Here is a 26,049-nt window from a genome sequence, read left to right on the forward strand (position 1 = left end):
ACATTAATTTTATTACAGACACGGGGACCCTTCGAAACGGATTTTCTTACGTTTTCGTGCCGAGAATCAAAACCCTCCGTGATAGTGCGTATGAAAATCCGATGCAATCATTTCCAGCAGGATTTGTTTAACAATTATTTACATTAATACTTCGTATTTTTACCAAGAGATACCGCTGATTAAAATTTACTTTATTGAACTATTATTATATCTTGCGAAAGTTCGCATCTCACATTTTATGTATATATCCAATACATGTGCAACAGTGTATGCTCCCTTGTACCTTCTGCGTTACCTTAATTAGCCCTTTTAACTCATTTCTTTGACACTTTGCAGACTTCTGAATAGTCGTTTTATCTGCGATGTTCCTCCTTTTGGTTCAAACATTTTCGATTAAACAGATATGTCCCTTGTCAGTATATATAGGTATATATATATATATATATATATATATATATATATATATATATATATATATATATATATATATATATATATATATATATATATATATGTTGAAAGTTTCATCCCTATATATGCTTAAGGCAATTTTTTAAAGTCATTCCGTTATAATGTGACATTCAGTACACATTAAAGGGTCAAATCAAAAGTGGCATATTGCAATGGTTTGGGCAAATCTGTCGAATTAAAGGTGAATTAATTCCTCACAAACTTATGCAGCGATCATTGCATGCATCGAGATGAAACAAAAATACGCATGAACAACAAAACACATATGAAAACATCAGATAAAGGAATATAGAGAAATAGAGAAGGCTGAAACATTGTCCTAAACCAGAATGTTTGCTACCGACTGCCAACAATAAATATAATGAAGAATATTCGAAGAAAGTCATGTGGCACCAACAGTAGCGGTTTGAAAATAAATCCTTTTCCCAATGAGCTAGGCATTTATGATTATAAAGATATAAAGATACAGAATTAAAAGTTTCATCGCTATAAATTAATTCCTAATAAGTCAAGTTTACAAACTATTATTTATTAAAAATCTATATGAAAATGCTTAAATAAACGCCGTACCCTTCACTGGGTATTCACCAGATATTGTTCGTTTTACCTTCTTCTAAAAATGAGGCTGATTTTTCCACATATACTAGCATTGGGAAAAATAAGGGATAAGGATTAAAAAAATGCATTGCACCAATTTCTCCAAATAAATCTTCAAAGTTGCAAATAAAATACACGAAATGTATTTATACGCCATATATTTATTTAGTAATTATTTTTATTCCTGATTTCAAAAGTCACTGTTAGAACAAAGATGTAGATGTTTTACCATATCGGTGGCCAGAATAAAGAATAATAAGGAGAACTCTAACACTCCTTTGGCCTCTTTATTCACCTCTTGGATATCAGTCATGAATAACAAAAAATGATATATCGTACCCTACTTCCAGCAAAAAGAAACGAAAAAGTTTTGAATAAACAGGAAGAAAGTTTTTCTTGAAACAATAAGCTTCCAAAGGATAAATATTTAATACTGTTGCCGCATTCTTTATCAGCGTATTGTCCGATGATGCCGGGAATACAACGACACAACCAGGCCCCATTTTCATAATACGTCATAATCCGGAACGTCTACGCAACAAAAGGCACTCTTTTAATAACGCCATCCATCGAGAAAATGGCAACTTAATCAGACCGTGTGGACCGCCCGTAATATAAAACCCATCTTGTCTCTCCGCGTTGGAACAGTTCGGGAAAAAAAGCCATTTAAGACATTCGGGGGCCCATTTAGCCGGGCCCTCTCATAAGAAATATTAACCGCGCCGAAAAGAGAAAAAAACACATCGAAACTTTTTTACTTAGCGGCCGCATTATCTTAAAGATGTTAACATTGGTTCGGGGGGATTTTTGCGGGCTTAACGATCGCATTATTCTAAGATTAATGTTATTTTCGTTGTTGTTTTGTATACGAGTATAATTTCTTGGAATATTTTTCTGATGATGCGTGGCGAGTTATCTAAACTGAGATACTTTTTGTAGATTCGACAACAGGGTCGCCCAGTACCAACACAAGTCGAATTTTATAGGCTGACAGCTTACATGTTCCAACTCATCAAATAGCATTCTGTCTCTTTTTAACTAGGGTAAAATGAGAAGGAAAAATCCGCTTCGATTTTAACACTAATTTTACATTTTTGCAAACTGCCTTTGACAGTATATGACGACGTTCTCTATAGCGTGCATTGGCTGTTTTATTGGACTTATTATTTTTATTTTAAGAACTTTAGATAATTCTTACACAACATAGATTCTTCAGAACTTTTCTATCGAAAATTTAACTTTTATCACCCCCCCCCCTTTGTCGATGCTAGCCGAATCAAAGAAGACTTTAAATGTCGTTCTAGAAAGTGAACTGTTTATATCGACGTTTTGTTTGTAAGGTTGAAAAAAAATTTGCCTTAAATTCATTGTATCCAAGGCGAATTGCTTTAAAGGGAAGCAAATAAAATTGGATAAATAAGTAACCCTGCCATTTATTTCTTTTTATTTTATGGTCACAATAGTATATCAAATTCTACGTATAATTGTGTCGTTGTTAAAATACAATTAGAATATTGATTTCTTTTAAATGTGACAAACTGAACATTACAACCATAATTATTTTATTTTATTTAATTGTTGAAATAAAATATGAGTTAACTTTATTAGCGAAATGTTTCCACGTATTCATAATGAAATAACACTACTTGTCAACAATTAGTAACTATTTTATTTCAGCTGTGTCTTACTTTCTGCATATCTATATCGAGGTTGACTGTCAAGAAGCTTTAACATCTTCTAGTATTTTTCAATAATGGTTTTTTTCATACGTTTTCCTAATATGAGGCCCTAAACCGTCCCATATAAAGCAAACACGTTTTGTGATGCAGAAAATGAATTAATATATTTTTGGCATTCTTAGGATGCCGACCACTGTCGATAAGTTACAGTTAAATACTACCTATACTATAATTTTCTACCCTCAACAGTGAATGATTTATGACTTGTGTGATTACTTTGAATTGAACTATACAATATTTTCTAATTGATCTGAGCTTCATTTTCATCTCATTAATTTGTCATATTACGGAGTTGAGAAAAGACTGGATATACAAAAATATTCTAGCAAATAAATATTTACTCAGAAAAAAACTTGCAATTACATTATCCCACGCCTCTATTCGTTCAAAAACAGATAACTTTTTGAGAAATTAATAAATTAGAAATAAAAAGGAAATTAGTGATAATAATAAGGTAAAAAATAAGAAATTATAAAAAATTATATTGATATTCTAATTATAATTTATTCCATTACCAGGTTTAACAGGATATCAAAGCAACGTAACTATAACAAAGTATAAATCAACCTAAAACGCTTAGAATTACAGAAGCATACAAGGTATGAAATGTGAGGCGATTTAAACAATACCAATTTAAATTAACTTTTGCAACTATGTTATATAATGGAAATAGGTGACGCCTTGCCATATGGCGTTACAAAATAACACTGAAGATTTTTATCTATTAGAAAACAGACCAGACTCATCTCCCTCCTATAGAAACGACGTCTTGGTCGTTATTCCACCTGGACAGTTTGTAGTTCTAACAAATTTATCTTTTTTAATCTTCTAAATAACACTACTTCTACACAAATTTGTATGGTGTCCTTGAATGATTTCCCAAGTTTTGGTGACTTAAAACTCCAATAATCTACGGATGGGAAACTGAACTACTATCGCTTAAACCTTTGGTGGCCGTTGGCTATGAACTGCAAGCTTATGTCCAAATTATAGTACACTATATTAGTGTACAGCAGTTTTATTTACAAACCATCTCATTTGTTAACCATTCAGCGAGTCTTAAAACCCAAGGACCTTGCGCATGACCGCATCAGCCAGGGCCGTTACACTCGTGTGATATCGTATACATACAAGGTTTTTATAATTCTTAAACACACTGTTTAAAAACAATATCATCGACTATTTTCCAAATTTTGCGACCAAGAACATAGGGCAGTTGACTGTATATGCAAACATAAAATTAGATGTATCCTTAAGAGAACTAACCCTGTTCTTAGATGTAGATATAACGTTGAGAAACATCAAGTTTGTTAAAAAAATCATGGAAAATATCCCCACATTTTATGTGACATGAATACATATTTTGGTTATATATGTATGAGCAGGAATATGATCAACAGCATATTAAACCGAGAGTAAATCCCTTGCCCGCACCCCTCCCTCGCCCTCTAACCCCCTTTTTTTTTGTCGTGGAGCTGGAAATTTGTTTTCATCGCGTATTGCCGGGATGGCGGCCAATCAATTGGGCATTACGGCGTTCGAACCATTGAAAAACGAGTTGGTTTTTGCCCGACGGCGAAAATGCCAGGCCGCCTCCGTGCTCCGAATATTCGAGAGGGGCGGCAGACCGAGAAAAAAACGTTTTTGTTTTTACGCCGGTTTAATTTCTTTTTTCTTCGGCCGGCGGTAGCTTACATCGTGTACGATTAGCTCGCGCGTTAGTTACACAATTCCGACCGCAATATCTTCTTCAGACTATTTGGATGCCCAAATAAAAACGAAACTATAATGTTTTGTTGATTGTTTCAGGTGAAATCACAACAACGTCCAGGAAGTTAGACCGAGAGAATCAAGATGAACATATATTAGAGGTAAGATTATAGCTTTTCTGTTTTTTTATCCAACATTGGTAAATAATAGGCGTATAAATTAATTTTAAAGGATCTACACCAAATAGTGTTACTGTATATTAAATCGCATCGAGTATATTTGTAACCAACATCATATTGAAGCCTCACTTTTGAATATGCGGCACTTAATTAAAGTATCAACAAAAAAATTCAGTCCGTTGAAAATATCTGAACTTGTACCGAATAAATCGCATTTACGAACAGTTTTACTTTCTTACTTCAATTTGAAGAAAAAGGTAGCTAAAGATCATCGAATGCTGTATGAATCTTATGGCAACCAGACTTCATCGATTTCAACATGCTAATACTAGTGTCGGCATTTTAAAAATGGTAATTTTAACACCAAAGTTAAAGAGCGTTCTAGACAGCCAAAAAAAATTGAAGATGACTATTTGAAGGCATTACTTAATGAGACCATCATTGGGTATTATCGAGTACGATTGATATGAATCGAGCACTGCCCGAAAAATGACCGGAATACGAATAAGGACCCAATAATGTTATTCTTCAGCATGACAACGCTCGACCACATGTTGCACAACCGGTGAAAACATACCTGGAAACATTAAAAAGTGTTACCCCACCCTCCGTATCCTCCAGACCTTGCTCCTTCTAATTACTGCTTGTTTCGACATATGATTCGTTACCCGTCAGCGTTCATTTCTTATGGAGATAGCAAAAATGGGTCGATTCGTAAACAGCCTCAAAATATACATCTATCTATCGAGATGGAATCTGTAAATAACGACGATATTGAAAGATGGGAAAAGCTAACGGCTATCGACGAACGATACTTTAAATAAAATATGTTTTACCGATTTTCCGTAATAAAGTTTAAAATTTTAAAAAGATCCTTTTTTTTGTAAAATTTTAGATGCAATCCAATTTTTGTCAGTCACAGTAATAATCATGCTTGTATTTTAAGGTGCTCGTAAACACCGTGTCCCAACTGGCTTCATGGACTTCATAATTAACAACTTACATTACTTAGCACGTATACACGCTAAGACTGGACGAACTTCGGAGTAATTTTCTCCTAGACTAATACACATACTTTGGCTCGTGTGTGAACTCTTTAAATGAATAAAGTTAAGAAAAAAAAACTAATATAACTCATAGTACAAAGTTAATGAGTTATCAGTTAATCAGCTGCATTTTTAAGAACATCCATCATGTTTTATTTGATGTAATATAATATATAACATTTCAACATTTTATAGTGAAAGACCATTAATTAATAAATTGTACTCTAACAAACACTGAATCGATTTTGAAAATTTTGTATAGGAATTTGTTAAAAATATCTATATTTTATTGAAATAGATATTAGATTGGTATTAATTTGAATAGTAAAAAAGGGCATTCGTCTGTAAAATATATCGATTTGTTGAAAATGTATTGTTTTTAATACACTTTCCGTATATCAATATTCTTCCTTGGAAATATCAATATTCGGGAAAATATCACTATTTTTAAGACTTAACTATGACTACATATAACTAACTATATCTATATAACTATTTTAATAATAAAAAAGATGGTTGATGAAAAAAACATCGATTTGTTCAGATTCGAAAAAAATATTGATATTTTGCAGATATGTGACATTGAAGATCATAAAAGTCATTTATATATCAGCCTTCAATATCGATATGTATTTTTTAATATCGAAATTTTTCGGCAAGCCTATCAAGAACTGCTCAAACATATCTTACCACATTGGCTTACCATATTGACCAGGCTTCAAAATAAGAAAGTTTTACAAAATTTGTATTAAGATAGATAGATGGTCCGGTCTATATCTATTATAACCGCTAAAAATATGATACCAAATTTTCAGTTATAGAAAAAAAAATTTACTGGATGTTAGATTTGGTGAATATGGTCTATGAAGCAATTCATACGCAACTAGTAATAATTTAGTCGTGTTTCTCTTTAAAAATAATCATTGTAAACATTATAAATAGAATTGTTTTATTAGAAACATTTTTACAGAGAATAGAGATTACTTTCTTCCCCAATAGTTAATTAAACTGTTTCCTGTCATAGACTATTTCCTGGTCTTTGATATGTTGCTGTAAATTGGCATTCGGTCAGTTGAATTATGAGCCAACGCTAAAAACTCCAACAACCGAATGATATATTAACAAAACTGCTTGTACCGGTACCTTTGGCTACCTTGAATTGACTGGAGCATCAGACTTCCAATGAACTGTGTTGGTTTTGGTCTCATCGTTTATTTTCTTCTCCAATAAAGAACTATATTAGGCTGATTATTCATTTTTCCTTACTGTAAATTTAGAATAGTTACATAATCACTACATAGTATAAAACAAAGTCGCCTTTTCTGTCCCTATATGCCTATATGCGCTTAAATCCTTAAAACTACGCAACGGATTTTGATGCGGTTTTTTTCAATAGATATAGTGATTCAAGAGGAAGGTTTATATGTATAATACATGCATAATATAGTAAGGCAACATTGCTAATTTTAGAGGTTTCTAACGTGATGTCGTAAATTAACCTATTTTTTTAGGCTTATTTAGCAATTAGCAAAAACGCTGCCTAACCCTACGAGTTAGATCAAATTAATGTACTACAGTATTGTACACCATAAAAAGGTCTACAAAAACGTCCGCGATGGTATATGTTTATCTTTTAGGACAACCCACATTAACCATTTTTATTGTTTACTTTTTACGTGAGAAAATGGCTTATTTACGAAGCTTTTTTAAGCAATACGGCATTAATCCTTATCGAATTAAGTACCTTAAATACAGTGTGCAATTAATATAGATCAATATGGTTCCTTACAGCATGTAAATTAAACAAATATTTTCGGAGATATTACAAATTTAAAATTTGCGTTTAAAAATGTGTAATGTAATAAAAATTGTATGAATTTAGATATTCCAAAGATAGCAGGAAATCTTCATAGTAAGTATAGGGGAATAGGAATTGTTTTACTCCAAATTTAATGCGTGCAGGCCAAGGGCAGTAATGAATGAACCAAAAATACTGGATCGATTTTAATCATGTTTTCATTGAGTGACATAGGCATATATATTTTATGCCCGTGCAAAGTCGGAGCGGGCCGCTATGTTTTTATATACAACGTTCATATTTTTTCTGTAGTGTATTTAATTTAGTATCAGCATTGCACCCGTGCGAAGCCGGGGCGGGTCGCTAGTTCAGTATATAATAACAGTGAGTCACAAATTAAACCACGCAACAACAATATTTGTGGGCTGTTACATTTATTAAAACTATCTCTCTTTTTTTATTAATCTCTTAGATCTTCAACAATCTGCCCCTGGCCAATAAGTATTTCTTTATGATTTCTGTTTCACAATATAACTACACTGACATGTAGAATCTGCTGTGCAAATTTATAATCCAAATCTTATTCTAGAGACTATTCTGACTTATTGTAAAGTATATCCTAACTTATTCTAAAGACTATTCTAACTTATTTTATAGATTATAACATCTCACTATCATCTCAGTTCACTGCAATCGCATACATTTAACAATTTAGCGAGTGCATTGGGATACACTAACAATCTTTCATTTTGCACTTACACTTTGAATCACACTCGTTATCGATTCTAAGGGGATATCGCTCTGAATTAGTTTGTTGGAGACGTAATATGCGGCATCGACGATTTACTGTATTCTCTGAATTATAGCTATGATAGATTTGCTAGCAGTATCCGATAGTTCAGTACCATAGGCCTAAGTATTGACTTATTCAGTAAAACCTTGTTATCTAAAGATAATTTAGATTTACGCCCTATCAGCTAATACATTTTTTCCTGTTTAAGCCCAAGCTGTTTGGGGGTATAAATTCTTCTGCAAAGGGTGAATGTCACATAGGTAGATTTTGTCTCATTTGTTTTGATACACCATGTTTTCAATCTTAATTAGACTTTGTTCAGATGAAGCTGAAGTTGTGGCTGATATTGGATCCTCGTGTGATGATAAAACCGCTGTATCGTCAGTATATGTTGCAACGGTAGTGTTTCTACAGGTCGGTAGGTCAGCTATATACATAGATATCACAATGGGCCAAGGGCAATATCTGGGAACACCTGTATTATATTGAATGTAGTTAGTGTATGCCTCATCCTGTTTCACAATAAATGTACATTTTTTCAAAGACTTCGGAGATCACAGGTAAAGGCTTATATGACTATAGGAGGAGAATTAGCTCTTTTAAAAACGTTAATATATACCTCAGAAACCTTTGTATCACTTGTTTTACTCAATAACATTATCAATTTTATGGTGATGTCAAAATAAGGCTACTTGACATGTTGGAATCCAGAAGTTATTATTTTATTACAATTTTGCTTACATATATGTAATACTTTTGAAAAGGTATTTTATTTTTAATTAAAAAAAATATTATCAAGAAAATATCTCTTTCCATTGATAGCTAATCAGAAGATATTCAGTAAAATCGGTTCTTTGCTGGTTGATATTAAAAATTATAATTAGTGAAAATAAATGTCATGTGAGACGTGGAATTTTCAACAATAATTTCACTAAATAAATCGCCAAAATTGAAAATCTATGGAATCAATTGGCACGGTTCCTTGGACCGTTTAGAACTAATTAATTTAACAGTAACGATTACTTGTTATACGCATTGCAACAAACTTGAAACGAACTGCCACACAATTGAAATCAATGCCCCTAAGGTTTTAAATTATTTTTGCTTTTAATTTTTTTTCTTTATTTACATAACTGCCCGTAAAATTTGCAATCCTACCTGCAATCCTTGGTAGTTGTTTATAGAAACAATCGAACTAGTCGATAGTAAAAAAAAACTAGCGACTGAAAATAGTAAATACTATTTCAGCCAAGTGCACACTTTTATATTCGCAATAACAGGCGGAGATGTACGAATTCTTTCCCGTACTAATTTTGAAGAGGAAAGAACGGAGATAATTGTTTTATTCTGTATACAAATCAGTTAATTTTAAATTGGCAAATGCCAGTGTGTAAAAATGAATGGAATAATAATTCCAAATATATTTAATTGTATTTTAACATTCGGAAAGTAACAATGATATATTTTAATAAAGGTAATTGGTTTATTTCTATTTCATTCCAACCTACTCACCAATTTTTTTTTCTAGCGTGCCATAAATAAACGGAGCTAATTGCTGTAATCTATTAGCTTCAAAATAACAGTTTCATTTTTAATAATGTAAAATTATTGTTATTTTTGTCTTTAATTCTAAAGACGAATGGACTAAATATTTGCATCGTATCTTCTCAATCAATCTTTATCAATGATTTAACCATCACACCTTTTTTTAAATACAATAATAATTTCATTTATCGTTAATAAAGAATATTTTGTTATTAAGAAAGAGGTTTTAACATTCAAAAGGCTTCAATAAACATCGAGAGACTTAGGAAATCAAAAAAAATTATGTCTTATTACATTAACAAATAATCTTGAAAAATATAGGTCGGCAATACTGCTATATTAATGCATAATATATTGTTATTTATACAACAATTACACTACAAACAAACCATAAAACCAGATATATTACATGTAAATCTATGTAACCATAAATTCAGAACAAAAAGCAAAACCAGAACGTTTAAGTCTACTGGAATGAAATCAGCAGGTCCGAAAATAGTAACTAAAAAACACATTCAGTCGTTAGTAAAAATCGGTCAAATCAGTCGAATTGAATATAGTGACTGAAAGTTGTTGACTAAAACATTTGATAGTAATAAGCAGTAAAGTCAGTCGGACCGAAACACAAATTACAAAGGAATTAGAAATGTATCTCGCATATATAACCTGTGAATAAGTTTAGCATTAATTTCCCATGGGAACGCGACTGACAATTTGAATAGCGGGAAATTTAAAATATTTTATTAATAAAAATGCTATATAAGCTTAAAAATACATTTTATTTAAATATATGTAAAATTTACATTACAATTATATCAAAGGAAAATTCTTAGAATTCTTTATGTTTAATGACAATATATTGTTCTAACAATATATTAAAACGTAATATAACAGATTTAACACAAAACTTATACTTTTAAATGTACAAAATTTAATAAACTATAAAATATGGAAGATTTCATATTATCTTAAATATAACTGCCAAATATAGAGTACAGTAGAATATATATGTTGTAGACTATTGATTTTGAAATGTTTTTTTAAATATTTTATTTGCCAAATATTTATTGTAAGTATATAATTGTACATCATCCATATACTATGTTATATTTAGTTATTACAATAACATAACACCTAACTATTATCTTTATGATTATGTCTCGTTCAGAATGCTCATAACAGTTGCTGGTTTTGAAAAATACAGGCATTTGGTAATTTAAGATATTGGACAGATTGCTTGTTAAGTTTTGTGCATAATCTGGGAATTAAATAGAACAGTCAAGATCTCATTTAACAACAAAGTAAAACATCTATCATACTGCCGGGCTTTAATAACTTCACTGTTCAACTCACATTTCCTAACATATTTGGATCAATGTTTTCTTTCTTCTATACCATAGCTAAAATGGAGGCTTGTTATATTTTACAAATCAGTTACATATAATTAACATTACAAAATACTTACAATGTAAATAACAACTGTAAACCATATCCCTGTTAAGCAATGCTCTTCCACATTTCGAAATGTAGTTATCCTGTGTAAAATGTACATTACAAACCCTTTTGCTCTAATTTAAGACCTCGCAAGAGATTCCCATCAGTTTTTCAATATTTAGTGCAAAAAGTCATTTCTGACATAGAGCAGGATCCCTAGGATTCTAGGGAGGATATTCATTTGAAATGCTACTACATCCGGGAATGCAACACTTAAGATGTGTTAAGATTTAAACAAATCATTTTAACTAAAAAAGAACCATAAAACACAGTTAACAAAATAAGAATATTTAACATGTAAGTTCATAAGCTTTTTAAGTTTGCTTTGTCAGCAATGAAAGAGACGCTTTCAACAAGAGCTTTGTCAAAAACTAAAAAAATTAAACCGAAATTCTTTGTATGTAAATCAAATTGTTTCTATAGGAAGCATAGAATTACCAAAACAGTCCAAAATATCCAGTAAATTTCGACCAAATATACGTACACTACGCCTTCGTATTTTTTAGAATAGGCTTCTGAAAGTGTCAAATTTCAGCTCTGCTACCAAATTTATACGTCGAGCCACCTGGCAGCAAATTAAATAACTAAAACATATATCGCGTGGGCACATTTAAGATACCCTTCTAAATTCTCAATATTTCGTGGGCCGAAAATAACGACTGAAACAGTAGGTAGTTCCCAACGCTAGTTATAAGAAATATTTAAAATAATCTGTCGTTTCTTAATATTAATTAATAAACATATTTTGTTTGGGGTTGTACTAAACTTAAAGTATCTACCTTTTCACTTAATCTTCAGCGGTAGAACACCAGAAGTCGCCTCGTTATTGATGCGAGAAAATACGGAGCCATTACACCGAAACATCGTCAAGATTTAAAGTCGTCCGAGGATCCTCGTAAAGTTCCTGTAAACACTTTGTCTGGATATCTCTCCCTCTCCTCGTCGCTGCAAAATCGTCACGGTTCATTTTGCGAAATTATTTTGACCATCCGTCCAAGTCATCTTGCCGGAACCGAAACTTAAAGCTCTTAGTCCGCCCAGTCGGGAAACTTTACTCGTCGCCCTTCAATCCCTTCGCCTCTCTTTTGTAATCAGACTCTGAGAAATTTCTCAGCCAGTAGTTTATTGTTAACGAAATTGGCGGAAATTTATTACCGAATCTTAAACTCAAAATCTCATTTAAAATGTAAACGTGAAATGATTAGACTGAAAAGTTAAGGTTGGTAAAATATTTTTTATTCATATTTCAAAATATGTTAATTATCTGACAGCAACAGATGTTATTCATAATTCATTTACAGTTAGCTATTTTTCTGTTTTTATATTGTACCCTTAAATCTCAAATTGGGTGCCTGACAAAGTATTTTGCCAGGCATCTTTATCAAAACTTGGAAGATAATAGACAATATAATATAGATAATAGATAATAATTAATTTTTTACATTTTTTTTATAGTAGAATTTAGAAATTAAAGGTCCAACTGTGAAGCGCTTCACTTCAATTAAGAATTCACACAGAATTTAGCACTTCGGTTGACATTTATAACAATTGTTATAAATAAAACAGGTAAATTCAAATTGTGTGGATCATATGAAATATAATCCATAAATAACACATGGACTGAAGAGTCCCGGGCCTAAAACATAGATGGTGCTAGTTTTAGTGCATTTTAACTTCCAAAAGAAAGCTGCTAAAATTTAATGATATTTGATTCTATATTCTAAGTTTGTCAGTTATGCTTGTTTGTGCTGTGACACTACATTTGTTGTTTTGGCAATGGTTGAAATGGCTTTAAAATGGTTATAGGACTCCGCTCCATCAGAAACAACAATGAAAAGTTGGTTTGCTGACTTCAAACGTGGTCGTAAAGACAACGATGATGCAGAACACAGTGAACGTACAAATGGGGTGGTAATACCAGAAAACATCAAAGAAATCCACAAAATTGTTTTGAATGATCGAAAACTGAAGTTGCTTGAGTTATCAAACATCGTAAAGATATCAAAAGAACGTGTTGGTTTTATATCGCATGAGCATTTGACTATGAGAGAGCTCTGTTCAAAGTGGGTGCCGCGTTTGCTCACTGTTGACCACTAACAAGAAAGTGTTGATGATTCTGAGCAGTGTTTGGTCATATTTAAATTTCTGTGATTCAGAAATTAATCTAAATTGTTTGTGAAATAAATAAATTGGAATAATATGAGGAATAAAGGAGGACCTTTTATACAATTTTTAGAAAACAATAATTAAAAAAATTATGTTTAGGTTTTTAATTGTTATATCCATTACTTTTGGATTATTATATCCATTACAAAGTTTTGATATTTTTTTATACAAATATGATGTTTAATACAAGATGTACAATAACAATATAGTTTGTTTATCGACACATAAATATTACAACAAACAAAAGTTATACTTCTAAATATATAAGGTATATTTATAATAATTATTATATAATAATAAAATATTTAACATCATGTTAAACAAAAAGCAAAACACATTAGTACCAAAATAAAACAACTATACCGGTTAGTAAAATCAATGAGATTGATTTATCAGACAATAATAAAGCCAATTTGGACAATTTGGTGCAAATATGGGGCTGCACTAAAAATTCAAATCAACTAGTTATCCAAGGCTGTCAAAACAAAATTTTTCGAATAAGTACCAATGCCTGTCGCCACGTAACCAACGAAGTACTGCTCGATGACCTAGAAATCAAATGGATTTGCGAAGTTATCCAAAATATCGCTTTAAAAGGCAAAAGAAGGTTAATAAATCATACTAACGTGGAAGCAATACAACTACTGGACAACGCGTAGGATATCAGAAGATTGAAGCGAACCAAACTATACGAACTTATATAAAGTGTATACCTTTAGTGTAAACTATAACTATAAGTTAATAATTAATAAATAATTATAATTTTATAATTGAGGAATACATATTGATGTATTTATCTCGCACTCATGTTGCTTGTGAATTAATCCAAGTATAAATGAAATGTAGTAATAAATTAATGTATAATTGAGATTGTACTAAGCATATCTAATAAAGTTATCAAAAAGAAAACATTAAAAACAACAATAAAGTTGTTCATACTATACACCTTATATATATGGAATTCAAATTATTTGGAATTTAGCTTCCAAATTGCCAATTCCCATATTCTCTCAGTTTCCATCTAATATATCGTCCAATGGAATTTTAGCTACTAGTTTGGATATTTCTAGCTGATTTTAGTAAAAATTATTTACTAAGTAATATTAATCCCTCCCTTGTGAGTTAGTTTTATAGTTAGTTGATTTGATATATATTACTTACTAAATAATTTTTACTAAAATCAGGATGTATATATAGTATCAGTATATATATAGTATATATAGTAATTTTTTTTCTAAAATCAGGACATAGCATTCTCAGCAGATCTATTACGCAACTAATCTTAATTTGTAACATTATAATTAATTTAATTATAAATATATTCGTCAGAATAAAATGACTTTATCTAGATGAATACTGGAATAAAAATGTTCATGGTTCCGCACATCAAATAACACATACGCTAAAATATATTTTAATCAAGAAGAAATTTCTGTATTGACGTAAACGTCACAGATCGCGATTTAAATGTAATTGAAAATCTATGACATCAACAATAACGTTCCATTGGACAAATTAGAGCTAATAAATATGCAAACGGAAATAGCTAGACTGGAACAAATTAACTGTATGGGTGTCTAAAAAAATGTTATATAATTTATGTCTAATTGTTCTGTCAGTAGTTTATTGTTAAAAAACTGGCTAAATTTTATTAACGAGTCCTTTACTACCCGAATAGCTTTTATCCAAAGTTAATTATGTGACAGCGACAGATTTTACTTCATAATTTCTTTAAACTTAACTAAACCCTATTTTCTTGTTTTTATATTGTGTCTTTAAATAAGTTTTCGGTAACTGTGTTACAAGAAATAACGAGCCTTCGATTTATTTACATGGTACCGTCAAAAATTTCGAAATTAATATAAAAAATTCTTATTATACACATTTGATGTCTTCAATAACTGCTCGGATCCGATAGTCTCGGTATAAGTAATATATTCTATGGATCCTTCTTAGAATTTTTAGAACGTCCTGACACCTGAATTCCATAACACAATAAAGATTTTTTTAATATTCGTTATACAATAGTAACTTATGTTACAACACGAATAATTGAGATTTACTTCAATACGGGTTATTTTTCATATTTACATAAGACTATTAGCATTACTACTCATATAGACAATCTCATTTTAACATTCTTCTATAAAATAACTGTCTTTCATTTATTATTTAGTTCTTCAGTGTATACAAGCTCTAACCATGGAATCCTCAAAATTACATTATCTACATGCCTGGCTTATATTATTTAAAGCCCATATAACAACAAAAACTTATGAAAACTGGTGATTTTGATGTTAAAAAAACTTGTAATGCTATAAATTGCAAAACTTCTTCGACTTATCTAGCGAAAAAAGGGTTTCTGTGGCGTAACTACAAAAAGTTATGGATTAGTTACCAAAAGCCAACCACATCGGCAACAAGACGGGATATTCAATATGAAACCAGCAAAATGTGGGGTTCTATGAGCTGCATATATCTACCAACGCCAATTGAAGAAATTGAATGACGTATTGCTACAAAATAGACTAGCAATAGACGCAAAGCCATCCTTAAGTAATTAAGATCTTAAATTGTTGTCTTAATTGAAAATATTTTGATTAAAATATCTTGTACTGATTTTCCTCAATAAAGGCCCTTTTAAAGTGAAAAACTGATCAGAATACATACAAACTCGTAATATAATCGATGCGTGGACGATGATTTGAGGACTTAGGAATAATGAGTGAAATTGGCAATTTAACGTCATTTTGCTGTTTCTATAAAATTTACAGATAAGCTAAAATTATCCATAAAGAAAGAGGTCGATCTCTATCAGCATATGGGAGCAAGGTCACAATAAAGGTATTTTAATTTTCTCAACATAAAAATATAGTTATTTTCAAGTACCCGAAACCCAGTACTATAATATACCAATAACACAAAACGGTTTATTTCTTTAATGAATTTTTTCATGAAAAAAAAATGGAAAAGAAACAATGAATAATGAATATGTCTGTAATTGAAAAATATTTATTATTATGCATATTTTATTCAGAGACTTTCAAATTTAAAAATGTATTGTACAAGGCAACAAATCAGTTCAAGTATAAAAATCGCAAAATTTTCCGTTTTCATAATAAATATAAAGCAGAAGTCATACTTTTCTTGAGGAGTATTCTTGAGCAGTTAAGTGTCAGCATCCATATTTCACCAGCGGCATTATTATGTTGAAATCTCGGATTCAAGAACTCTCGTTGCTTTTATAATTTTTTGTTAAATGTTAAATATCTCTTCAGATGTTTTATTAATTACAATATTTTATTGAAAGATTTCTTTTTGTAATTCATTATGAACTTAATGTCAGCAAAGAATATATAATACTTGAGTATTATGCATATTTTTCGTAAAGCTTGTTTCAAGGGATACGAATTATGGAACAATAGCCCTTGGTTCTATCAACACGGAAATTGAATTTCTGACGCTCTGTTCATAAGAGAAGCAAGTCATATTATTCTACAATTGGCCTATTGGTGCAATGGCCCTGTCTTTAAACATTAAATACTATATAATCAACATATATAATCGACATTAAATGTCTTTGACGTTTTGTTAATTTGTGTATATATAATATACACAAATTAAATATATTATTATATATAACAAGAAAGGTGACTGTGACCGATTCAAAAATGTCTATTGGTTTTAACTTTCCATCCTAATAATCAAAGAAATTTAAAATTATTGATTTGGTCCATACGACTCCCAACAAGATGCAAGGAGATCTGTTTTGAATACATTGATATATTTATATATATGTATATACATAAAAACATACCTCAGAAACGTTCTCCATAGCATTTGCATTTAGATACAAATATAAAACCTTCAGATATTTCAACTAGTTTTTTACAAATTATTTTATCCTAACTTGATAAGGAAAGATATCAATACATTTTTAGGTTCAGCAATAGATTCACATTTAACGCTTCCCAACACAATATTCAGTTCTTAGAGGTTTTAATCGCTCAACACTGTTCTCTCTACCATCCCACACAAATAATACTGAAGTTTTTTTTACAACCACCATTTAATTCTATTAAAAGACCTACCACCTTAATATATCTAATAAATTGCGAGTTATTCTCTTCATATTTTTAAGCTTAATGTAAACCTCGTAAATCGTTATAATAACAATTGTCTTTTATAAAGAACGCAATAAAATATAAAAAATATAAAGAAGTTTCTCATGCAGACTTTGTTGATTTGTTATTTTCACAATAAGCAAATTCCATTGCTTTAAACCCAATTTTTGTTTAAATTTACCCCTGTCTTTTTTTAATTAAAATTTGTTTACCTACTAAACATATTTTGCAATTACTGCAAGCAACATGTGGATTTCTCCGAACAGGACAGTAAAATTAATAGCTTCCTAGGCTTCACAAAGCTTTTCGTATGCATTTAAAAAAAATTATATCTGGGTTTTTCATAAATAACACATATATAACAAAATGCATCTGCATCATATCTATATTTTCTAGACGATATCTTAACGATTTTGAGTTTTCTACTAAAGAAAACTTAAGCTAAACAAAAGCAAGCTGTTAAGGAACATATGGTTATTTTTCATTGATTTTGTTTGTCGAAGTCCAGGGAAGATTGAAATAGTGAGTGAATATGGAATAATTGCGAAAAATTATAGTAAAAACAACAATAATATTGTAAATAGATAAATAAATTTAGCTAAATATTAAGCTAAACTGTGTGTATATAGTAGAATATAAAATACGTGTAGTATAATAGGTTAATAATAATGTAGATTAATATGTACATATTATATTTTGAAAAAAATTTAGTTAAAAATCTAATTTTGACTATTTTTTATTTTTTAGTGAGTTCATTATTTATTTTTTGAAATCGGTTCAATTTCTTTTTAATATTTTATTTTTCTCTTTCTAGTGTTAGATATTTAATCAATAAATTACCGTTATTTTATTAAGTATTACATTGGATAGGTCAAGTAATGGTGCAGCCCTTATGAGGAAAAATAGAAATAGAGAAACAATGATTGTAATACAGAACGATTGCCAAATCTTCTAGCCAAAATAGAACAACAACAAAAAGTCGTTGCCCTCGCCGGAAATGGAACCCGCGACTTCAGCGTGTGAGCTGAATACTCTAGCATTAGAGGCAATTGCCTACAATATTTCTACGACTTTCCATATGATATGGTTAAAGCAAACCGAACGGCTTTTACACTGAACGACTTTAGTAAGAAACCCCTTACTAAAAACTCCTCAAAAACCCCTGAAGGGTATAGCGGTCCGGTTCCTGCTTTCATCATCAGGTTTCCTAAACAACTTCAAAGTTTACAATTAGTTATCTCTAAGTCCCCATAATATTTAAAGAAATATCCTCTAACTCCTACCCGTTGGGGAATTGTGTCTTCCATCACATCATCTCAGCTATAACACCCAAATATCTGATTATTTTAGATCAAAAATATGTCAAAACATTGTACGTTCATTTTAAATTTGAGGGTTTCCCTCGATTTCCCCGGATTCCATCATCAGAGCCTGACTTGGTTTTCGAATGAAAAAAGAATTTTCAAAATCGGTCCGCAATTAACGGAGAAATCGGTGAACATACATACAAATATACGGTCGAACATATATCTTCCTCCTTTTTTGAAGTCGGTTAAAAGAGCTAAAACAAAATTTTAAACAATTGCAGACAAAGACAAATGTATCAAATACTAGAAGCGCTGTTACCAAAAGTTCGGAAATACTCTCCAAGAACTACACACGTCTCATCATCAAAACAATTTATTTAAAATATTCAAAATAGAATTGGATCGAATGCCATGTAACAGCCATAAAATATTGTTATTAGACCTGACAAAATGAGCACATCAGGTTTAATTCACCAACAATCGACGAAGTTGGTAGTGTTATTGTAATGGCAAGATAGATGTAGTTGACCAGACAATTTTTTAGACCAAGACAAATTTTTTGGTAGACTTGTATTATTGATGTTTTGCAGCCAGAAAACAAAAGGACATCGAATGAAAAAAAAACACTTCCAGTGTTGAGATATTATTTAAATTGTCCACTAATTTAATCTCTTAAGATTAGTTAAATTATGTTATGTATAACGCTAGTAGGCAGTCAATCGAAAGAAGTATAACTAGCAAAATGGTTTTGAATCAATGTTCGAAAGATAAGAAATGGGTCGTTTGACTTGGGACTTTCCAGTTCTATAATTTAGTTAGCGGATACTTGGAGGATGAACCAGAACTGGATAATTTCCAATCGACCGGTCCAGATTCGGTTCGGCTGTTGATTCATTGCGCGGGTCCGTTCTAAACGGAATCTAATAAACAGTCGCGCCCAGGGTGGATTTATTTAAGTTGGACCACCGGCGGGGACGATTTATCATAATTTTAAAGTCGGCCGCCGGCAGGTTCCGGTCCTAATTTAGAGATTCTGTCGAGGGTAATTATTAAGCCCGGTGATGAGTCGCTCTGCTGGCTCTTTCTATTAAAATTGAGCAAAGTTATTAATGGATCGGGGACCGAGGACGAGCTGGACAGAGTTTCTTGTTTTTTTCCTCCGTAGTCGATCCCTGGATATTTTTGCTATCAAATTACGCCGTTGTAAATGAAACAGGAGGAACCAGGTTTTCGTTTTAATATCAGATAAAAAATGTTCGAGATAAAATATTACTTCATGGTCGTATTATAACCCATCGAAAGGTTGGTTGATGTACTGCAATAATACATAACAATTGAAGTTTTTAAATTATAATTTCGGACAGTAAAGTCATCATATGCTTATAAAACTGTTTTTTTTGCAATTATTTTGCAGTCTGTTTAATATTCAGCTTTTCATTTGTCAGGTATCATTTTCAACATAAACATACTTGAATAAAAGACTATTCTACTCTTATTTTGCGTTCCTTTTCTACTCCAAAATTTAGACACTGTTGCAAATGGCAAAATTCTTTATATTTCTGTCTAACATAATCTTAAAAACTAGATGATCCGACGAACTTTATGTCACCTAAACTTTAGTTTAGTTTGGTCTAATGACGATAATGTGGCATTCGATTTAACGTTACTTTTAGCGTGGATTGAAAATAGTCGAAACAGTCGATATTCGCAAAACAGTCAAAAGTCAAAAAAGTAGAGACTGAGAATACCATATGCACGATTCAACTGTTTTTTTCAATTCCTGATATCAGACGAAGATGTGCCAACTCAACGATAGTATAAGCGAGACGGAGATATTCCTTCACGTACTAACTTTAAAAAAAGAAAAGGAAAAAAATAATTACTGAGTACTATTAACGTGCAATTTACTATTTCATTTTAAACGAAGTAGTGGATCTGTAAAAAGGAATGTAATTTTTCTATGGAATGGAATAATACCCCACAAATGTTTTATCGTATTTTAATATGTTAATTGCTATTTTTAAACAATTTACTATAATAAACATAGACAATACAATAGAACTTAAACAAGACCTAAAAACTAAAGATCTACAATAACCATAAATACTAAATACAAATTTAACATATACCTACAAAAAAAAATTAATCTATGACATAATTAAAAATGATCGCACAATAACTACTAGATCTTTTTTAAATAAAGTAAATGCTTTATTTATTATTGAACGGAAATATGTTTTAACAAAAATCGAGGGAGTAGTCGAAATATTACCTATTATTGCCAGAAAAGCAGTCAAAAGTATTTTAGTATTTATCATTCACAATTTTAATCTTTTTACTCTATTACATTAACAATCTTGAAAAATATCGTTCCAAAATGGTGCTATATTAATATTACAGTACATTGTTATTTTCAAGCAAACTACCAAAAAAAATCATAAAACTGTATATATTACATATAAATCTATGTAAGCATAAATTGGGCACATTTTTGTCAAGGTCGCGGCTTGTCAACAACAGAGTCAGAACGTTAAAAACCAGTCGAATGAAACTAGTAGAACCAAAAATAGTAACTAAAAGCACACGACTGAAACAGTCGATAGTAAATAGTAACAAAATAAGTCGGACCGAAAACAGCGACTGAAACAATCGATAGTAAAAAGTAGTCAATTACTAAAGAGTTGATAGTTCCCAACGCTAGTTATTTTGACTAAATAGTTATTCAGATTCCGAAATGATTAGAATGATTTCGCTTCCCAGAAAATTAAACTCGTAATGGATCTGGTGTAAAAAACATAAAAGTTCGATTTTATGACGATGTGACGATGATATTGAAATATTGATGAAAATTTTTGTTTTTAGTATTTTCTTCGCAATTATTCCATTTATCACTGTATGAGCCTTTCCGGGACTTTCAAATATATCTCAAAACTAACATTAGCCAAATCGGTTCAGCTATTCTCGAGTTTTAGCGAGTCTAACGAACAGCAATTCATGTATTTAAATATTAATGAATCATTCAATTAAAATTCACTGACCACTTGAGAATCAAATCCAGAAACGTACATTACTATGGATTCAGATCTCTGTCGGATGAATTGTAAAGAAATTCTTCACAAACATTTGTAGTGAAACATACCTTTTAGATGAGTGACGCAGCGAGCAAAACATATGGTTTAATATCATAGAGTAACCTGAAAAAACTAACATTATCCGAGGCCAGAATGCAACCAGTGGTGAGATTTAATGAGGAATATGCACAGTATCGTATTGGTCTAGGATTATACTCTCCCTAAGCCGTTGTAGATTCATGATTATACCAGATTCAGACATTTCACTTTAAAATCATGAACTTCTTATTAAAAAGTCAAAACTGCCTCAAGCATCATTAACCGTGATTTCCAAATAATATATAAGACAAATGTATAAAACTACTTAAACTTTAACTATTAAAGGAACAAATTGGTACAATATTATTTTTGTTTCCATCGTTCTGACATCATGGCGATACCGTGTCGAAAGAACAATTTTCATTTCAAAGCGTTCCAAGTATCATTCCATTTTCTCAGTTCTTCAATATTTCTAAACTTTGGGCTAACCAAGCAATATGCATCGATCCGAACAATCAGCAATCACATGACGCTATGTGAGTTATCGTTATCAATAATTGACTAACAGTTCCTTCGGAGTTTGACCTGGATTTTTATCCAATAAGTCCTGCAATTCATTATCTTCGAATGTTTTTGGTCCTGATATCAAAGTCACCATTTTTAAATTGTTGAAAGCCAAACCGACAATAAATTTTTAAAAGTGTTTGGCGGTCCTCGATGGCAGATTTATTGAAATCGAACAACAAAAGTAATAAATATAGATTAAAAAAAGGAAATTTTGCATGTAACGCCCAAAATTGCAATTCCGAGTAAATACACTGAATAACTCGCTAATACTAAACAGAAAACTGTTATTTTATGTAGCGAAATGCCAAGACTATCGGATAAATAGGTTAGAGTATTAAGCAGTTGTTCACATTGATGCTTCGCGTGTTCACCAATCGATATCATTGGTCAAAATATCTTGCAACACCTAATACATATTTCACTTTAGGAAATAAATTTCGACAAGATAGTTAAGAGAACTATTTCTGTGTTCTGCGGAGAAGAATTAAATTAAACAACGATAAATTCTATTGTTACGAACTACGAAACGAAACTCTGGCGACCAGCATGAAGTTTCCCAGAATGTTATAAATTCTTTTTGCAGTTCCGTTAAACGCGAACGCGATGAATACATCCAGAAATTCGCAGCTCTTAGTTTTGCACGTGCTAAATAATGCAAGTTAATCATGGAACGTATGAAACGAGACTGGAGTCAGCTTTTACGGACGTCGTAAACTTCCTGGGAGATCATAATCAAAACTAATGGAAATAGATAATGGAGATTTTCATTACCTCGCCGTTCATTGTGCTAATCGAGTCGTTTATTTTTCTCCATTACATAGCACGTCGTTAAGTAACGTTAAAAATATTGCAATTAATAATAGAGATATTAGAGTTTTGTATATTAATACATGTTCATAATAACACTAAACCTCCGTTATAATTTATAATTAATTAAAAAAATGCACATTGCCACTATAAACACCGATTATTTATAATAATATTTATAATACTTCCCTTATTTACAATAAATAAATCTATTTAACTCGTCAAAATAAATAGCTGCCTGTTAAATCATCATCATCATAATCGACGCTCGGAGAGAGTGTCTGCCTCTCAACCAAAATGCTCTTGTTTGTGCCGCAGGATCCTTCTTCTTCATCCTCTTCACGTTTCTTCCGAAAGCCAACTAGAAAAGGTCCCCTTCAACCCTTCCTTAACTGCTATTAATGCCAAAAATACATTTGCTTTTAAAAAGTCTGTTTGTACCCTATCATATTTTTTCCGAATTTGCCAAAAACAAAATTTTTCAAGAATGTAATTAAATTATAAAAAAATTCTTAGTTGCAATAATATTTTTTGATTATTTGTATAGTATTAATTGTGCTATTCCTTCTTGCTGAAGAAATAACCAAAGGGCCCGAAGAAACACTTCCAAATTACCTTCTAAAACACTGATTATTTTACAGCAACTTCAGTCCCCCTTAGCTTACGTTCTGAATTTAAATGCTTATAATTATGAAATCCATTAATTGATTTGTAAAATTATTGGTGTGGTGGTCGCGGTTAAATCAGAAAATATAATAACTGGTAATCGATTATACTAAAGACAGTTAATACTAAATGGTATGTTTGCCAGCTTGAAAAGAAAATCACTCTTACGAAACAGCCGCCTTACTATTATACATATGTTATAATACTATTAGAACTATGTTGCAAACCAATATTTGCGAAAGAAATATTTTCAATAAGAAAAAATGTCATTATTATCATTAAATATTATTTTAATGGCATTCCTAAAAATACAAATGACTAAAAACTTTTAAACTATGAAAGAAGACTATGGAGCGTACTATATTTAAAATAAATATAGCCCTCGTATATCAAATTATCAAAAAATATGGATATTTGAGCAAAATACATGCGTTGTGTAGATGATAATTACGGAAATTGTCGGTAATATGCGTTATTTAAGTTTTCCTATTGCACTTACATCATGTGTTTAAACTAAATTTAAAATATAAATTAAAATAAAGACAATCCAAAAAATATTGATAGTAAAACGTCTATATTTTTGCTTATTATTTAAAAAAAAAATTTCCTGTTAACAGATTGTCAAATTTCACTGGCTAAACGACCATTGGACCTTGTTTATTTACTCGATACCCCTCGGCGCTATTGTCGAATTAATTGATAGCACCCTGTCGAAAAATTAAAAAGTTGTCATGTTCGTATGTCGTACGGTCGAATAGGGCCCAGCATTTAATCCGTATCTGCATATCTGTTAAACGCTTTTAACCCCGAGAATATTCCATATAATCACTTGGAAAAATACATATTCATAAAGCCGTTACATCAGCTATTGGACAGACAGTTTAAGTTATTTTCCGACCGCCTGTTTATACTGCTTAACTAAACAGGGGACTGCTCTTGTTTTTCTTTGTGCGAGGCGACTGTTGTTCTTTACAATTTTAGATACGATGTTCTGATATTTAAAAAGTTAATATATAGGAAGACTTTTAGAGAATAAATAACGCATGAGCTGAAAAGACCCGAGTGTAACAAGAACATGTTTTCTTGTTCAAAATTGGCTTTATTTATCAACGTAATCTCCATCAAGAGTCACGCATTGAGTGTTTGTCCCCTTTTGTAGAACGATTTATCTTTTGCAAATCTTTTTAAAATATCTTCTTAAAACAGGCCTGTCACCAGTTGCTGTCCACTCAAATGACGATCCTTTTGATTCCGGAGAGAAGTAATGGACCCACGTTTTATCTATTGTCACATGTCGACGAAAAATTCCGGAGAATCATCAGCAAGTTCTTGTTTTTGGTCAACAGTGAGCAAACGCACCCATTTTGAACAGAGCTTTCTCATAGTCAAAAGCTCATGCAACATAAAACCAACACGTCCATTTGATATCTTTACTATTGTGGCGACCGCCACGACCCTTTAGGCCACCACGAATTCATCAACAAGTACAAAGGTTGGCAACGCCAGTGGATTAGTACCATGCAGTTCCAGGCTATAAAAGACCATCACGACGACGTCTCGCTCTCTTTTCTTTTCTTGTAATAGTACCACTTCCACAGCGCTACCGTACTTCCTCTACCTAACCTAATATCCTCTCAATTCTCCCGTCGACCACATGTATAATTTAATATTAAAATAAACAGTATTTCTTCAACCAGTGTTTTCAGTTCTCGTGCAAATTCCTTCCAAAAATAGTAGAGAGTGTTCTGACAAATAATTGCAGCGGCAGCCACACATTTCGACCGACTGACCGACCCGACGAACATTCCTACGCTATGTTATGTAACTCACCCAACTTCACTTTTCGATCATTCAAAATGATTTTGTGGGTTTTTTTGATGTTCTCTGATGTTACCACCTTATTTGGGCGTCCACTGCGTTCTGTATCATC

At 31.4% G+C, this 26,049-nt stretch overlaps 1 protein-coding gene across 9 annotated transcripts in view; it reads left to right on the forward strand.

Annotated features, from left to right (window-relative positions):
• kug (FAT atypical cadherin kugelei) overlaps window positions 1–26,049 on the forward strand; it is an 837,087-nt gene that overhangs the window by 757,927 nt on the left and 53,111 nt on the right. For all 9 annotated transcript variants that reach the window (XR_013005376.1, XM_076401386.1, XM_076401385.1 and 6 more), the window contains one exon: window positions 4,617–4,678. Coding sequence is in view for 8 of the 9 variants with exons in the window: in XM_076401386.1 (XP_076257501.1) it covers window positions 4,617–4,678 (62 nt within the window). In the remaining variant the exon portion in view is untranslated. The remainder of the gene's footprint in view (window positions 1–4,616; window positions 4,679–26,049) is intronic.

Source organism: Rhynchophorus ferrugineus, unplaced genomic scaffold, assembly GCF_030347505.1.
Source record: "Rhynchophorus ferrugineus isolate W39M unplaced genomic scaffold, kcgeb_rfMv2 rfM4, whole genome shotgun sequence".
Classification (NCBI taxonomy): Eukaryota; Metazoa; Arthropoda; class Insecta; order Coleoptera; family Curculionidae; genus Rhynchophorus; species Rhynchophorus ferrugineus.